We start from the raw sequence: 19,613 nt of genomic DNA, 5'->3' as shown, positions 1-19,613 counted from the left end.
TTATATTTCTCCCAACAGACAGAACTTTATGTGCTTTATTCTCCTTTATTCTGCAGAAAACACTGAGCAAAGCTTTTTTCTGGGGAATTTCCCTTTGAGTTCTTACTGTCTAGTCCCTTAACTACAAATTACACATCTCAAGATAATGAGTTTGCTCACGTGGAAGTCTCTATTTCAAAATGAGTGTATGAACCTCCTGCTGAACTGAGAAAGATATTGCAAATGTTTTCTTTTCTGACGTCTAAGTCTTGACTTCTTGTCGAATACATCGAGCCAAAAGGAAAGCCTTGCAAATCATCCATCTCTTTGAAAGAAAGTAGAAAATTAAGCTTCTTTGTTTACATAAAATCGTAACTTTCTGTCACATTGTCTTGCCTTAAAGTCTTAAGGCCCGGACACACCAAGCTGACACCAAAGAACTGACACAGACGGACCCGACTGTTGTGTCGCCTCGCGTCTCCTGCGTCTTGGCCATGTGTCGCACTGGAACACACCGCAAAGACTTCAGCCGACGGCCAAGAAGCACGTACGAACTGCGCATGCGTGAGTGGCAACAACTCTCCTTACCAGCAGGCGGCGGTAGCTAGCTAGCTGAACAGCCAATCAGAGTGATTTATTTTGCCGACAGCCTTTGGCCGACTGCCCACCGATTCGACATGTTGAATCGGTGGGTTTTCGGCTGAAAAGACACGACGGTGCGGGACACACCAATCTGAGTAGGGCGTGTCGACGCTCATCGTCGGCCTGACGCCCATCGGCATCTTCTTATCTCAAGATAATTAAATTGATTACGGTTTTTCAGTTCTTAAGATAAGATATGATAAGACTTTATTTATCTCGGAGGAAATTGTTGTGCCAGAGTTACAGAAATACAATAAACACAGCAGCATAATAGTAAAGCTGTACACTAACAGTGCCGTAACAAGAGCAATTCAATATCAACAGGAAACACAGACGGTGTACATATTACCAGTATTTAGTAGTGCAAACAAAACGTAGTAGCAGATAGTTAATTGCACGTTTATCATAGCACATTGTTAATAATAACAACATTGCACATGTTATATAGCAGCGAGTGTTTTCTAATGATGGTAATGATATTTATATTGCACATACACTACAAAAACTCTAAATCTTGCCCAGTATATGTGTCTAACATCTAGTCAGAATATGTCTCTCCACCTGATATAAGACATAATAACTTCAGAAGTAACACTGCAGTGAGACACTTCAGGTCTTGTTTTTAGACAATGCATCATCTTGTTAAGTCAAATAATCTTATTTTGAGTCGTATCTCAGATGAAACACATTTTTTTACGTATTTATTAGAAAATCACCAACTAACATCAGAACACAGAAAACTTTTGAGCATTCGCGGCTTATTTTGTAACACAACATTTCCTGATTCTGGTATAATATAGTTCACAATGAGTTCTCCCAGCTAATTACAAGATGTGATTGATCTAACCAAGCAAACTTTCACTTGTTCTATTGGCAGATGTTTGAACTTATTTCAACTTGTCTAACTTGTTTTTGGAGCAGCATCTTTTCCAGTGTGGTAGTTCTCAGTTCTCTCCGCAGTGTACTCTACCTGTCTTGTTGTTGATCCAGATGAGGCTCTCTGAACCAACACTGGATGCGTTTCCCACGGCGACCGTCAATGGGATCTGCCACAGCAAACTACACAGAGAAGAAGAAGGATGTCAGTAATGGTCTCTGGAATTGGATTTGGGTTTTATTGCCTCAGTTATCAGATGGAGGGACATTAGAGACGGGGGAGTGGCGGTCAGCGGTGACACTCTAAACATCCGTCAGCTGGAAATGGAGCGCGGGACAGTGACTGTGAGACAGGAGGGGACAGGAAGTGTGAGGGTAATGGGCGCCGCCGTCAGCAAACATCAGTCAAGTGGAAGTAGCTGAGGGTTTATTCTCCTCTTCAGAGAGCGGGAGGTTAAATGTGCCGTCCGGTGGAAACTGGCACTTTCTTCTTATGGAAGTTAATCTGTTTCATCTGATTTAGAGATTAAAAGAGGCACTCAGTTTCTCTCCTGTAGTGTGTTCTATAGGTTTTAGTGCATGTAAATGGTCTGCTAAGGCTAAAATCACAAAGTTCCGGAACACAGTAACATCACTATGTAACACTCCGGTCAGATTGTGTTACTCTTTAAAGTAGAGACACTACATACTGATATACACCTGAACATCAGCAGGAGAGGACTCTTTAAAGTAGAGACACTACATACTGATATACACCTGAACATCAGCAGGAGAGGACTCTTTAAAGTAGAGACACTACATACTGATATACACCTGAACATCAGCAGGAGAGGACTCTTTAAAGTAGAGACACTACATACTGATATACACCTGAACATCAGCAGGAGAGGACTCTTTAAAGTAGAGACACTACATACTGATATACACCTGAACATCAGCAGGAGAGGACTCTTTAAAGTAGAGACACTACATACTGATATACACCTGAACATCAACAGGAGAGGACTCTTTAAAGTAGAGACACTACATACTGATATACACCTGAACATCAGCAGGAGAGGACTCTTTAAAGTAGAGACACTACATACTGATATACACCTGGACATCAGCAGGAGAGGACTCTTTAAAGTAGAGACACTACATACTGATATACACCTGAACATCAGCAGGAGAGAACTCTTTAAAGTAGAGACACTACATACTGATATACACCTGAACATCAGCAGGAGAGGACTCTTTAAAGTAGAGACACTACATACTGATATACACCTGAACATCAGCAGGAGAGGACTCTTTAAAGTAGAGACACTACATACTGATATACACCTGAACATCAGCAGGAGAGGACTCTTTAAAGTAGAGACACTACATACTGATATACACCTGAACATCAGCAGGAGAGGACTCTTTAAAGTAGAGACACTACATACTGATATACACCTGAACATCAGCAGGATAGGACTCTTTAAAGTAGAGACACTACATACTGATATACACCTGAACATCAGCAGGAGAGGACTCTTTAAAGTAGAGACACTACATACTGATATACACCTGAACATCAGCAGGAGAGGACTCTTTAAAGTAGAGACACTACATACTGATATACACCTGAACATCAGCAGGAGAGGACTCTTTAAAGTAGAGACACTACATACTGATATACACCTGAACATCAGCAGGAGAGGACTCTTTAAAGTAGAGACACTACATACTGATATACACCTGAACATCAGCAGGAGAGGACTCTTTAAAGCAGAGACTGGTACTCAAACATTAAATAATCATCGAGAAATGTCTCAAAAAATGCCTTTTTTATGCAGATTAAATCTTCCGAGGGAAACAGAGCGCTTGAGTAGAAAACGGGCAACACTTGCGTCAGTGAAAGAGTTTTCGTGACTGCGTGGGATCTCAAAATTAAACGATCATATGAATCTGCACGGGATTCTCCTTAAATGAGACCTCAGAGTTTCTAACATCATAAGAATTCAACCCTTGACTTCAAAACATTGAATAAAATGGCACTACTTCTACTTTGGAAATAGATATTTACTCTGAGTTACTCCCACGTCCTTCTGGCTATCTCGCCAGATTTAAAAACCCACTTATCTCCTTAGTGTGGACTTCTCTGGGACTCAGAGTTGATGCAATTTGTAAGTAATTGGTATTTAAAAGGTCTTAAGGGGCTTGTATAATTAGGGGACTTCTCAAGGAGCAATTATGTATCCTTCATCTGGTCAGAAAATGTCAAACTTATGGAAAAAAAGCCGTCAAAACAACATCCCGGCAAATCAAGACTAGACTCATCGATCTGTTGGTGAACAAGATAATTAAAGAAGATTGATTGCATTCTTGATATGCATTTAAATAAATACATCCTTATTAATACATTGGATATATAGGCCTACATATAGTACAACAAGTAGAGGCAGAGAGAATATATATATGTGCAAATTCTCTATGTAAACACCATTAAAAATACTGATACATTTGATTGTCTGCACTACTTTGTAAGGCAGTGTGTTTGATTGTAATGGAGTGTTTTCATATTGTGTTTTTAGCTCAGGCAAAGTAAGTGAAGCAATAAAGAGCTTTTACCGTGTAAATAATCGAGTGTGAAGAGAGAGAGTTAGCTCAAGTTCTTTAAGAGCTCATTACGAACAAATGACTTCCTGATGCTAGGCTTTACACACACACACACACACACACACACACACACACACACACACACACACACACACACACACACACACACACACACACACACACACACACACACACACACACACACACACACACACACACACACACACACACACACACACACACACACACACACACACACACACACACACAATCCCCGGGCGCTGTACAATAGCTGCCCACTACTCCTAGTACTAGACTCCTGGTGCTAGGATGGGTTAAAAGCAGAGGACACATGTCACTGTGTGCTCTGCATGTGAGACCATTACAGAGGGGTTCATCCCTCCCATTCTATTCTATCTTCTTGGTAAATAAGTCTAATTGTATCGATTGTATGATTGTATATTGATTGTGACCCTAAACTTGTCAGCAACATGTGTACAGAGATATTAACTCAACTGATAAGTAAGCTCATTTTCTCATAGACCTTTATAGAATCTTTTTGCAGTCGCCCCCTTCTGGACAATAAATATAATGGCCAGCAGGGGGCGACTCCACTGGTGGCAAAAAGTCTGAATTTCTGGATTGTTTTAGTGACAGAGACAAAAAAACAACTTATAAATCAACACATTGTCTTAGGCTTCTTTGCAATCAAACTTTTTTTTGCAGTGCTGGTCATTATTTCTGATTGCCAAAAATGAGTCTTCAGTTATGCATTGATTCCTATCCTGTATAACTCACTTTCAGAAAGAAAATAGACCTAAAATCCTATACGATGCTCCATGTTGTGTTTGAAAAAATCAATCGGTTGTGGACAGCTGTATTGATTTAAAAGAAATCAGACATATATGACAGGGAGAAGTAAATAAATAATACAAAGGGTGTTTTCTCTAGTCTAAAAACATCTACAAGAAGATCTCCTAAATTGGACTTCAGCCCGACCTAAAGTGTCTGGTACCATTGATCAGCCAAAACTACCAAATAAATCTAAAGAAAATATCATATAAAAGTCAGACTTTCCAATAATTACCTAGTTTTTCCAATGATTAAATGTGTTAATGTTCATTTAAGGTGCAGTTTCTTCATTGTACTGCTTTTCTACATACAATTTATTTGAATAACTGTCAACTGGAGGGCGGGGGGAGCCTCGCTGTGGGGAAGCTGTGGACCTCTGTCGCCTCGCAACTTACATGATGCCGTTTAACCACATTTAAATAAAGGGCGGTGCCGGCCGTCAGCGAACCGAGCCCGGTCGTCAACGGCCCGCTGATGACCGGGCTCGGTTCGCTGACAACCGGACGTACTGTGATTCTCCAGAACCCACAGTTGGCCAGTGCGCCCCTGTGTAGCATATTATTTTCGATGACAGATGAGCAGATCGCCACTGGGCTTTCAACTAAAGACACAGCCACGCAAAACTGCGGCATGTACAGCTCCTTATGGGTACTGCAATGTGTGAAGTGCGCTACACCCCTGGTCGTTTCACCATGGAGGAAAGCAGCAGAAAGTTGACTGGAGTTAAAGAGAGCGGGGCCTAGAAGTTATCCTTCTGCGCTGCGTTGCGTGCATGGCTTCCTTCTGCAGGGGGAGACGCGTGGTCTCGTTCAGGATCCGAAAATACAATTTAAATATTTTGCACACTTATTCCTAGTGTGCCACTGGTTACGGTGCCTAGGGTTGCCGACCCCTGTTGTAGACTTTCCAATAATTACAAAGTTTATCCAATGATTAAATGTCTTAATGTTCATTTAAGGTGTAGTTTTTCCATTGTGCTGCTTCTCAACATACAATACATTTTAATGAATTGCATCAAACACTTAAGTAATGCAGTATATAAATAAACTTTACTTCCTAACACTTCTGTAGACTCGTGAATAATTCATCCCTGTATCGTTTGAAGCTCATTAAATCAAACACGCAGCCAATCACACGCCAGTTCACCTGTCAGGTGACAACACTTCTTTCCTCTTTCACCACAGCGTTAGAGACGAGTGGTGATGTGTTTACAAGCCGTTTGATTTATTTTCAGTTTCATTAGCTCGACCTTATCGCTGTCTGTCCTCTGGTTTCTCCTTGTCTTGTTTTCTTTCTGTCAGCTCAGTTCTTTTAAAAAGCATCTCCTGCCTCGCTGCACACTTTCTTTGAAGTTGAGTAAATAAAAGACACACATTTAAAGCGCCTCGCCCCAAAAACCAACAGAGAATTGGAAGAGAAGAAGTGTTTGACAAAGGATAAGCTGTGATGTTTAAAATGTCACCCTAAGACTTTGAGGTATAGCAATGTGACAGAAAGTTACAAAATAACAATTTTATTTAAATAAAGAAGCTTAATTTCCTACTTTCTTTAAAATAAATGGATGACTTGCAGTAAGGCTTTTCTTTTGGCTCGATGTATTCAATGAGAAATCAAGAAAATAATACATATAAGCAGAACATTTAAAATATCTTTCTCAGTTCAGCTATGAGGAGGTTCATAGAGTCGTTTTGAAATAGAGATGTTATTTGTAATCATTGGTCTCACATTACTCTCTGCTCTCTGACCAGAGTCCTCGTGGTTGATCATCCACGACCACAACTCCTTTAAGGCGCCGATACTTAACAAGGCCTTTTCAAAGAGAAGCACAACAGTCTGACCTCCAAGCTAGTATCATGGAAACTCATAAAAAGCAGCTGATTTCAAGAGGTACAAAGATCTCCTTTCTGCTGCCTTTGGTTCAGTGTTCATTTCCTCAACGAAGACTATGACGAAACATTTTCGTCAACGACCTTTTTCACACGACTAAGACGAGACGATGACGAGATAAAAGTAGATTCTTGATAATAAAAACTATGACAAAACGTTGACGAGACGAGACTAAGGTGTTAATGGTGGACTATCGGATATTCAAACTAATCTTTTCCCCCAAGTGTCCGTCTTGTCTGTCAAAATGCATCTTACGTTTCTAACTTGCAATATCATTATTTCCGCTCTCTTCACTCCAGAAGAGCGATCTATCTCTCTGTGTGCGGGGGCGGGGCCTCACTCTCTCTCTGTGGGCGGGGCCTCACTCTCTCTCTGTGGGCGGGGGGCGGGGCCTCACTCTCTCTCTGTGGGCGGGGCCTCACTCTCTCTCTGTGGGCGGGGGGCGGGGCCTCACTCTCTCTCTGTGTGCAGGGCCTCACTCTCTCTCTGTGTGCAGGGGCGGGGCCTCACTCTCTCTCTGTGTGCGGGGGGCGGGGCCTCACTCTCTCTCTGTGTGCAGGGGCGGGGCCTCACTCTCTCTCTGTGTGCAGGGGCGGGGCCTCACTCTCTCTTTGTGCGGGGGGCGGGGCCTCACTCTCTCTGTGTGCAGGGGCGGGGCCTCACTCTCTCTCTGTGTGCAGGGGCGGGGCCTCACTCTCTCTTTGTGCGGGGGGCGGGGCCTCACTCTCTCTCTGTGTGCGGGGGGCGGGGCCTCACTCTCTCTCTGTGTGCGGGGGGCGGGGCCTCACTCTCTCTCTGTGTGCGGGGGGTGGTGCCTCACAGACACACTGCAGCGGCGTGCACACAGATTTTTAAGAGTAGTAGCGCCGTTAAAAACCTTAGCGATACCCCATCCCTAGACAAGCAAAGTGTTAAGAGAGTGAAATGTTGCTTTACGAATTCCAACACTTGATGCTGTCACCTTGATTCAGATTTCAGATTCCTGTATTTGCCTAACTGAACTAGTTTAAAGAGAAAACATTTTGACTAAAAGTTGACTAAAATGTAATGATTTTTTATCGACTAAAAATGGACTAAAACTATGAAGGATAAAAAGGACTAAAATGTGACTAAAACTAATAACCATTTTCGTCTAAAGACTAAATCAAAAATAGCTGCCGAAATGAACAGTGCTTTGGTTGCACCTATGGCACTTAGCTGTCCTTTTTCTATCTTATTTACACTGTAGGAGACAAAATGCTTGTTTTGCCATTGCTTATCCTGACATTTCCCTGTGTGTGATTTTTTATATTTGCTGTTGTAATCTGTTGTCTTCTGTTTGCTATTGTAGTAAACTGTTTTTTATTGCATGTACAGCACTTTGGCTCGACCAAAAATCGTTTTAAAAATGTGCTATATAAATAAAACTTGATTTGATTTGATTTATTATTTCTATTATTATCTTCATTTCAGTTTACACCACCTTTAATTCTTATTGGCTATCACTTCTGGCAATAGTCACGTGGGTTTATGGTATTTAGGTCACCTGTTGGACGCCGGTTTGTGTGTATGATGTAGAGGAGAGGGTGAATTGCTGTGTGGTCCGGAGTTACATATTGTTTTGCGACTTTCTTAAACACTGTGAACTCTAACTGACTACGGACTCTTGTATTGAACGAGTCACAGCGAAGAGTACGTTTTAGCCTCTCAGCGGTTTAGGGAGTTTTTGCCGCTACATACAAGATAAACATACCTGTGAACGAAAAGGCTAACAACAAAAAAACACATTAAGAAAAACCCTCACACTTACAGACCAAGGGGACAGGAAGTGTGAAGGTGTCATTTCAGGGTTTTAGGACTCACTGTAGAATTGAACAGATTCAGAAGTGCAACACAATGTTTGTTTTCTGTCTGAATATCAAGAGTTATGCACTGTGACTTGTACAAACACTGTCTGCTGTTTAAAGGCTTGAGAATCGTTGTTCAATGCTTTTAGAAACACCAGACAGCTTCAAAACAGGCCAACGATTCTTAAAGGCACGAGTTAGAGAGCTGATTGGCATCCTTGGGATTTCTTGCTGTATATTTCATTATATTTCTAAGAATTCTCAGTTTCCCTGCATGTTAAAAAAGCTAAATAAATAAATAAGTCCCCAGCGTGTAACACTGTGGGACGCTGCCTGCTTCTGAACGCAGCTCTGCAGGATCAAACAGTCTGATTCCATCAACTGAGCAGAGAAGCTAAAAGCACAACAACATCACATGTAAACACAATCTTTACAGGCGGCAAGCGAACGCCTCGAGACCACAAAGAGCGCCTGAACGCAGCCTCGTGAGACTTTGCAACGCCAGGAAAGAAAGAATTCAGCTTCACCTACAATAAACAGCGCCAGTCATCAGCCGCAGACACCTCGGGAACTCAACACAAAAGAGTGGGGATGAAAGAGGAGGGGGAACACAAGGCTTTTGGAGAGAAACGGAGGAGGTCAGATTGATTGTAAATGTCAGCTACGGTACAGAAACATGACAGGAAGAGCTACAGAGGGAAGAACAACAGGTACACAAAGAGAGGAGCTGCTGAAGTATTGATGGCGGAGAAAGTGGGTCGATAAAACAGCGAAGAACATAAACTCCAGAGGTTGTGAATAAAACATAATGTGAATGAAATATGAATGATGAAAAGCAGGTGAGGTAAAACTAGAAAAGTGCTATTTCAGGAGAAACTTATCGAGGTGTGAAACAAAGGGGTTTCAGGGCGGTTCTGTCGGAGTGATGGAATGAAGAACAGAAGGACTTTCTAAAGGCCTGGAGAATACAAGCTCCACAAGATAAAGATTTTCAGAGGCTTACGAGATGTAGGGATTATAAATGCAAAGGTTATCTTCAGGGTGGCAGCAGAGCAAAGGTCAGGGTCGAACTTTTAACGGATAGTTTCCCAATTCGACCTTTTGGCGGCCAACTGAAGATGTCCTTCAACCCGAGATATGAAATGAAAAGCATGCATTATGTAATTGAATCATCCGCGGTCCATTTCAAATCCTTTACTTTCAACAGCTGATATTTAATAGATGACACGGCTTGTGCGAGAAACAGCTGACACTTGAAAAAAGTTGGGTTTTAATGAGGCTGTCCAACAACATCCTCTGGGACCCAAAGCATGCTCTCACAGAGAATCTGAACTGCTACCATCTAATGGAGATTCACTAAAGTCAGACTGAAGCATCCTTTGTGCTCCAGTCTGTCCTCTCAGTGAACACAGAGCTGGATCCAGATCAGATGCACACTCTTTGAGCAGCCGGAGAAAATCTGCCACTTCCTTACAGAGCCCCTCCTCCAACACACACGAACGCACACATGACCAATGAGGGCACGAGATAAGTTTGTGCACAGATGGAAGGCTGACAGGTAGGTAGGCCATCCAGTTATTTTAGCCGGGCCGGCTCAGATGATTGGTCGTGCTTTTTACAGTACTACAGCTTCCACAGATGATATTTTTTGTTAATGGATTTTTTGTCAAAGCACTTCAGATATTCATTGCTATCGGGATGTTAAGAGCATTCCATGGAATATAACAAGTGTATCTCGAGCCGGTTTCTCAAACTTACCTACCCCACCTTTAATGCTCGTACAGCTAGCTAACGTTAGAGATTTTGATTGTTTATTAATGGATAAGTGAGATGGAAAAGCCACAAGAAAAAAGGATGTTTGCTTGAGAAGAAAAGTTGGTTTTGGGAAAAATGTGTTATTTTGGACAGATAGAGTGGTCTACCCTTTCTTTTTTAATGATACACACAATTATTCTACACAGATCGTCATTTTTCAACACAGGTTTGAACTTGTAGCCTATAGTCAAAGAAAGTAGCACAAGGACAACATGACCACGAACGAAAGTCGTGCATTTATCTGGGAATTTGCATGGGGAAGAGCAGCGGCAACTAAATCAATATCCAGTTCTCTGAACCGATATTACGGCCAAATACAAATCCTATGAGGTCACGGGAGTAGAGAGTGCATCAGCTACAAAGACAAGTTGATTCAAACTGTTTCATATTCCAGTCTTAAGTCACATTTGACATTATAAAAACACTTATTAAACTCTCACTGACCTGTTGTTGCTCTTGGCTTCCTGAGAGTACAGGAAGTGCTCCTGGTGGACGGTGATGTAATGCGTGGGGAGCTGCTCTGATTGGTTCTTGCTGATGGTCACGATTGGGTATCCCATCTGCAGAGTCCACCTGTCCATCATCTGTCCAATGTCGATCTGCAGACCCTCTGAACGCATGGCCTAGAAGAAAAAAACACATAACGAGGTATGAATAATAAATGAGCACTAACTTACACCAATTAATGAGTGGTACAATTATTTAAAAGGTCATTAACCATCATCAATAACGTGGTAGGAATCGATAAAAAGCCCAAAGTCGCTCCCTTAGAGAACGATGAGTAAATTGGGGCTCTGATTGGCTGGCAGCTCGTTAAAAAGGCTGTCTGATTTCCACTAACGAGGAAGAATCCAATCAAACAGACATTTTTTTCCCGGAAGCTTCCTATATGCAGGACATACGAGGAAAACAACCTCGCCTCCACCTGTCAATCACGTCACCATGGCAACAGGACTTCTTCTCTGTCTCTTTCTCATCAAGCCGGTCTTAACGAGCGTCTCTCCGGCCTTCATTACCGGCGCTGCGTTAAATGATGAATGGCCTCTATGAGTCTGGCTGCTCCATCTAAAGAGCTGAAAGCGGAGGAGCTGCAGGGTTCAAACCCCCTGCTGTGAAGCAAGGCATTAACACAAAGCCTTTGAGCCAAGGGAAGGGTTGATTTTTATAATCTTTGTGTCTTAACGCTTTTGATGTATTCTGTAAAGCACTTTGAATTGCCATGCGCTGAAGAAATAAACGTGCATTTGGGTTAGGGTTTAGGTTACTAACCGTAACCCTGGTTCTTTAACTATAGTTCGTTGGCAATACCTTTGTCATTAATTACGAAGAAGAATCCAATCAAACAGACTGTTTTTTTCAGAGGAAGCTTTAGTTTTTTATTTAAATGTCTTGTATTTCTATACCTGTCTTATCATTTTTCCGCTTAATTGAAGAACACAATTAGTACATTGGAGCTCTGATTGGCTGGCAGCTTGTTGGAAAAGCGGTTTTAGTATTACGGACGAATATGAATCCAATCATACTTTTTTTGTTTTTCCAGAAACATTCTTATTTAAGACCTGTCTATTATATACCTATTGTTTTTTTCTGTAAAGCACTTTGAATTGCCTTGTAGTTGAAATGTGCTTTAGGGTTTAGGTTACTACCCGTAACCCTGAATCTATAACTATATTTTTGCAATAGCTAGTCATCACTAATGAAGAAGACAGAATTGTATACCTGTCTTATCATATGTCTGCTTAATTAGAGAAAACAATTAGTAAATTAGAGCTCTGATTGGCTGGCTATAATATGTACCCGTCTCATCGTATTTCAGCTTGTTCTCATTTGTATTTTCATGGCTTTTAATGGTTGTTATACGTATTCTAATTTAATTATAATAATGTGTTTTTTGCATTTTATTTTAATGCTTTTCTGTAAAGCACTTTGATTTGCCTTGTAGTTGAAATGAGCTGTGAAAATAAACTTGTCTTGGGGTTAGGGGGTAGGTTACTAACCGTAACCCTGGTTCTATAATTATATTTTGATGCAAACTCCTTTGTATTTTGTACAAATTATTGTACAACTATTGAATCGATCGATCTATCACAACATTGGAATTGTGAAGTGCAATTTAATTACACTTATTTTATACATATTTGTATGCGTTTACCTCCCATTCATAAGTAGATTATTTTGAGAGTATGGTGTTATTTCTTTGACAAAGTGTGCGATCCTAATGCTTATTGAAGGGTTTACCTGAGTCAGTTTGCTCCACAGGTCGTCTCGGGCTGCGTTTCCATACATGTGACTCAGCAGGTAATCCTGGAAACAAAATAGACAAACACACAGAGATTAGAGACAGCATGTGACAGGAAATGACAGCTTTTAGTTGCCAGTGACGTTAGTGTTTTGGATTAAAATGTCTGTCGTACCAAACAACATTTTCTCTTTTGCACATGTTACATAAGAAGTGTAAATGTCATGCATATTAAAGAGAGGGATGTGCAAGTGACATGTCTGTTTCCTCAGTGAGTTTGTTGGTTTTAGGAGCTTGACAAACTTTTCAAAGCACGTTTAAAAAGCGTTAAGTGTTGGAAATGATGTGTGTTTAAGTCTCAGTGACACGACATGTCAGGGGTGCAGTGAGACTTATCACAAGAGAAGAAGACGCCTCAAAGAGAGTCTCCGTTCAAAAGACCTGGAAATCCGTAGCGACTTGTGTGTGTGTGTGTGTGTGTGTGTGTGTGTGTGTGTATGTGTGTGTGTGTGTGTGTTTTCATCTATGCGGTGGATTGTGGGTCATAAAAGCTCAGGGATGTGGGATTTATAATAAAACTGGAGAAAAGAAGCCATAGATAATACGAGACACCTGCTGAGAAAAAAGCGCTAATCTCTCTGTGTGTGTGTGTGTGTGTGTGTGTGTGTGTGTGTGTGTGTGTGTGTGTGTCTGTCAGTCAGCGTGTGTGTGGAGGTAGATAAACTAAGAAGCTCTTTATACGATCAAGATGACACATGTGATAACAACTCAGAGTGTGTGTGACTCTCACCTTCACTTAATCTGATAAGAACAGAAATAAAACACCTCACACACACACACACACACACACACACACACTGATCCGACACACACACAGGTTTAGCAGCATGATACACATAAACCGTCTGATAACAGCTGTTCTGTGAGATAGAGATATGTGTGAGCGGTAATAATTTAATTAAAATAAATTGAGATATTAATGGAGGTGAAATGTATTACTGGCTGGTAGTGAGGAAAACTTTTCACACATTTAAGGATCATTTGAATTAATATTGTATATTTATAATATTACATATTTACACATCATTTATTTATGTATTTTATCTACATTTTCACAAATATTTTATTTTGTTTAGCTCAGTTTAAAGAAGTATTACTATAGCCTAATCATTGTTTAAATATTATTAATTATTAATTTTAATTTGGTTAATGTTAATGAGCCTGTTGCAGAAACAAATATTCAGAAAGCTAAATAAAATAAAATGTATTAAGGCAGCAAGTTGTGTGATGTAATACTTAGCACATTGTGGCCTATATGGTCCTGTAAAACACACACACACACACACACACACACACACACACACACACACACACACACACACACACACACACACACACACACACACACACACACACACACACACACACACACACACACACACACACACACACACACACACACACACACACACACACACACACACACACACACACACACACACACACACACACACACACACACACCTGCTCGATCAGCAGTGTTTTATATAGCATCGTGTTCTCTGTGTGTTCCAGTTCACTGCCTGAACAAAAATCAGGACATAGTGTGTGCAAGTGTGTGTGTGTGTGTGTGTGCATGTGTGTGTGTAATGAACACAATCTATATTTAACCCACTTTCACCTTGCATCATATTACATCATTTTTACAATATCCAGCGACTGTATGCCTGTTTTGTGGATTCAAATAATTGAATATAATAATTAAAATAATTTCTGTAAAATAAACTCCTAATTGAATGTTGCTGCTCCTCAGAGATGTTTAGCAGATACACACTAAACGGTAAATAATGCATTCACTGATGTTGTTATATCTGCTCTGTTCTCTAACACTCATTAGGCTCCCAAAGTTCCGGAACACAGTGACATCACTACGGAACACTCGCGCTGCTATTGGCTAGCGCTCCAACACATTGTACACACCTGAACATCAGCAGGAGAGGACTCTTTAAAGTAGAGACACTACATACTGATATACACCTGAAGATCAGCAGGAGAGGACTCTTTAAAGTAGAGACACTACATACTGATATACACCTGAACATCAGCAGGAGAGGACTCTTTAAAGTAGAGACACTACATACTGATATACACCTGAACATCAGCAGGAGAGGACTCTTTAAAGTAGAGACACTACATACTGATATACACCTGAACATCAGCAGGAGAGGACTCTTTAAAGTAGAGACACTACATACTGATATACACCTGAACATCAGCAGGAGAGGACTCTTTAAAGTAGAGACACTACATACTGATATACACCTGAACATCAGCAGGAGAGGACTCTTTAAAGTAGAGACACTACATACTGATATACACCTGAACATCAGCAGGAGAGGACTCTTTAAAGTAGAGACACTACATACTGATAAACACCTGAACATCAGCAGGAGAGGACTCTTTAAAGTAGAGACACTACATACTGATATACACCTGAACATCAGCAGGAGAGGACTCTTTAAAGTAGAGACACTAAATACTGATATACACCTGAACATCAGCAGGAGAGGACTCTTTAAAGTAGAGACACTAAATACTGATATACACCTGAACATCAGCAGGAGAGGACTCTTTAAAGTAGAGACACTACATACTGATATACACCTGAACATCAGCAGGAGAGGACTCTTTAAAGTAGAGACACTACATACTGATATACACCTGAACATCAGCAGGAGAGGACTCTTTAAAGTAGAGACACTACATACTGATATACACCTGAACATCAGCAGGAGAGGACTCTTTAAAGTAGAGACACTACATACTGATATACACCTGAACATCAGCAGGAGAGGACTCTTTAAAGTAGAGACACTACATACTGATATACACCTGAACATCAGCAGGAGAGGACTCTTTAAAGTAGAGACACTACATACTGATATACACCTGAACATCAGCAGGAGAGGACTCTTTAAAGTAGAGACACTAAATACTGATATACACCTGAACTTCAGCAGCTTTTTGAACATTAAAGCATGGAGACATATCACAAATAATAAAAACTTGTCACCTTAAATGACTTGTTGCTTCCTCTCTGAGTCGTGTTTCATCATTTTCAAACCCAGCGCGGCCTTTCAGCAGTTTATTGGACTTTAAAGTTCCCTAAGTAAACCCAAATTGAGATAAAAACTGTATTTCAGAGGAGCTGATGGTACCTCATTAAACTGGAATTGGATTTTCTCATATTCTGCAAACATCACTGAACCTCTGAAAACACTTCCTGCAGCAGGATTTATATTTTATGATTTTATGAAAAGAGGGTTTAGATTAGATGAGAGTAAAGTGGGAAATGAAATCAGGTTTCCATCCGAAAGTGTGAAAAGCAGTAAAGTGCATGTTAATGTGCATATACTGTGTATAGTGATATATATAATTCAAAAGCAAGAGGTGGATATAAATAAAGATTATTATTAACAATAACATTATTAACATACAGTACATATCCTGGATACCTCACGGTCTTTTTCCAATATATTTACACTATCTTCTTTTAAATTTGGATCATTTGGACTCGTTGCAGTGCAGAACAAAGCTTTATTTCTAAATAACATTTAGAAAGCGCAAAAACTAAAATATGATTGTATTAGTATAGAAAATGTAGAAACTGTATTGGGGTCTGATAGAAGTGGTAACTTGTATTTATGATTATAGTATTTTGAAAATACTTGCTACAGTCATAAATACTTTTAAAGCAGTAAAACCTGCCCCTAAAATCCATTTAGTCACTTTAATCTGTATACTCAGGAAGCTCCAAACAGTCAGGGTTTAGCCCAAATATTACACACACACACACACACACACACACACACACACACACACACACACACACACACACACACACACACACACACACACACACACACACACACACACACACACACACACACACACACACACACACACACACACACACACACACACACACACACACACTTTGGCGACTGAACCCCAGTTCTCCCTGTTGTCCTCTGATATCTGAACCTCTGTATGCACAGCTGGAGGATGTTTACTTACATTGAGTCCTCTCTGAAACAGCGTCTGTCCCATCACGTTAGCCAGCATCCGGATCAACGCCGCCCCCTGCAGGGAGCGAAGGAAACACACTTTAAAACACAACAACAAACAAACTCATTGGGGATCGCTGCAGCTGTTGTGTCAGTTTGGAAACATGTCTTGATTTAGGAGTAAACCCTAGCATGGAGAAACACACTTTTAAAACACAAAAAAACTTGCTTTTAATTATTATGTGACACACTGAATGTGATGTTTAGCTGTTAGCCACGAGCTAGCTCAGCCAATTACACACAAATGCCTAAAGGTTTACTGGCTAGCTAGCTTGGAAAACATGTCTTGACTTGGGAGTAAACCCTAACCCTAGCATGGAGAAACACACTTTCATAAACAATATCTCACTAAAATATGCTTTCAATTATTAACGCAACACGACTCAGTTTGTTTGGGATTGTTTTGATGATTTCTCCTGTTGCATGGACTCGCAAAATATCTTGACTCTTGAGGTAACCCTAACCCCAGAACAAGAAAGACACTTACATTATTATGCGACATTCCTCCATTAGGGAATGTTTAAAAACGTGTTTAAACTCTGAATGTGATGTTTTGTTTTACAGTTTTTAGCAGTTACACAAAACTGCCTAAAAGTTTACTTGTTACGTAGCTTGTTAGCTTGCAAGTTAAATAAACTAGCCCTTCAGTTAAATGTATGCCATTAGAAGGTATCTGGAATCTTGATCCCGATTCAAAATTAATTTAATACATTTGGATGACACCTACTTTTTTGTATGCGATCCAGTCAAAGACACGGTCGATGTCCGCCGCCTGCGCCACTTCCTGGGAGATTGGGTGGGAGGAGTTAAGGCCGTCCAATAGCATCACCTCATGGAGGACATCCGTCAGGAAGCGTTGTTTCTCCTGAAAACACACAAACAGGGACTTTGTGTTGACATTCAGTCTCTGGAGGCTAACACTTTACATTTCTAACCTCATTTTAACCATAACAAGGGAGCCAGATGTCGTCCCCTTATGGTTGGTTAGTCCCTGCAATGTTGGTGTGTGAGCTGGTCATTGGTCCCCACAATGCTGGTGATAATATCTCAATGTTTTTGAGTTTTTCTTCCAGTTCAGCCTTACATGAATCCACACAAAGACAGGGGATCTAGTGCAGATGTGTGTCTCCATATAGTAGCTGTTCAAATGCAATTATGGTCATATCCCATCAAATCCCAGGTCAAATATAATATATAAAAAAATCTAAATCTTAGATCTCAGGTACCTTCCAACCACAATAAGTAAATGATGCCAAAAAAAAACAAAGACTATATTTGGAGCAAATTAACGCCCATTAACCTATAAAGTAAAAATATGGGTCTAAAATGTTAGATATTAGTGTTTAAATCCAGAAAATAACAAACAAGAAACAAATGAACAGATTGTTGTCCCCATAATGTATTTTGTTTACAATAAAAACATACCTTTACCCTAAAAAAGGGACCTGGATATCTGTCTCCATATTTTGGAGCTGGTTGAAACAGTATTGGTTTTCACAAAGTGATTGAAAATCTTCACAACATTTTTTGGCCGATGGTGTTTGATTTTCTTCCAGCTCAGATTTTGCCAGACTTTAATTAAATATTTAATTATTTTTGGCAAAACAAAGTTGGTCAACAAACTGTCATTTAGCAGAGCAGTTGGCTCAGTGAACAGAGGTTTAGATGTGTAATTAAACGGGTTAATCCTTATTTATTGTAATTTTGTTTCCCCATTTATTCCCATGATTATTTCCCTAACCGTTTTCCTCATTGTATCCGATCTTTCCCTTACTTTTTCCTTTATATTTCCTGTTCTACTTCCTCTTTACTCCCGTCTCACTGCGTCCGCTTCTTCTCATTACTCCTTTTCACATTTCCTCTCCTCTGCTCTCTTGTTTCAGGTTTCTAATATACATCGGCAAACATGTCGAGCTGTAACGAGCTCGGTCTAAATTACCCCCGGGATCAGGCTAAATCCGGAGAAGCACGGCTATGTCTAATTCATGGATTACAATGTTTACTATGGAGATTTGGTTTTAATGAACCTCTATCTTGTTAAGCAATAGAATTGTAGACTTATTAAGTTTTAGTCGGTAATGAACTGACTGAACAGGAACTTTTTTTAATTAACAGTATCTGCTGGGATCTGGCTAATTCCTGGTCCGGCGTGGCTCAAAGTTGTTTATTAAGTAGATTTGATTTTAATGAATATAAATCCAGTCAAACAAAAGTTTCACTGCGATTTAAATTAGTTATGGACAGTAGAAATCAGGATTTCGATTTTACAGTGTCTGCTGGGATCGGGCTACTTCTTGGCAGGTAGGTGGACTTGTTCAATAATATACTTTAAATTAGTCTGAAATTAAGAATACACATAGAAGGCTTCTCAATACTCTATTTTCCCCTCCTCGACTCCTCGGTCCTCCGGTAGTGACCCGGAAATGGATTTCAGCGTGCCATGTTGAAGGACATCTAATTTCTCTAAATGCACATCGAGGACCGAGCATCGAGGAGGCTCTCTGGAGGAGCTATAACCGAGGATATACTGATGAGTCCTCCACGGCTCCTCCGCGGATTCATTTCCGGGAACGGTAGAGGCGTGACGCACGGCCGGACTTATCTCAGCCAATAACAGCTCTGCATGCATCCCCTGGATATTATTTTAGTAACTGCTTTCATCGCGACGCAATATTTACAGTGAGAACAGCTGTGAGGTCCGTGCAGAAAGCAGAGCAGTGTGTAAAATATATATCACTCAGTATAACAGGCCTACATTACTCTCTGTATTTGTATGCTTTAGTT

The 19,613-nt window shown here is 40.5% G+C and overlaps 1 protein-coding gene across 1 annotated transcript in view; it reads right to left on the bottom strand.

Annotated features, from left to right (window-relative positions):
• Positions 1-19,613, bottom strand: part of LOC117485200 (thyrotropin-releasing hormone-degrading ectoenzyme-like) — a 178,938-nt gene that overhangs the window by 32,428 nt on the left and 126,897 nt on the right. The window contains exons 7-11 of the mRNA XM_034133737.1: positions 17,557-17,694; positions 16,780-16,845; positions 12,702-12,767; positions 10,908-11,086; positions 1,592-1,680 (exon numbers count right to left, since the gene is read on the bottom strand). Coding sequence (XP_033989628.1) covers positions 1,592-1,680; positions 10,908-11,086; positions 12,702-12,767; positions 16,780-16,845; positions 17,557-17,694 — 538 coding nt within the window. The remainder of the gene's footprint in view (positions 1-1,591; positions 1,681-10,907; positions 11,087-12,701; positions 12,768-16,779; positions 16,846-17,556; positions 17,695-19,613) is intronic.

This window comes from Trematomus bernacchii, unplaced genomic scaffold (genome assembly GCF_902827165.1).
Source record: "Trematomus bernacchii unplaced genomic scaffold, fTreBer1.1, whole genome shotgun sequence".
In the NCBI taxonomy this organism is placed as follows: Eukaryota; Metazoa; Chordata; class Actinopteri; order Perciformes; family Nototheniidae; genus Trematomus; species Trematomus bernacchii.
The sequence above is the reverse complement of the archived record's forward strand: the minus strand, read 5'-3'. Positions and strand labels throughout refer to the sequence as shown.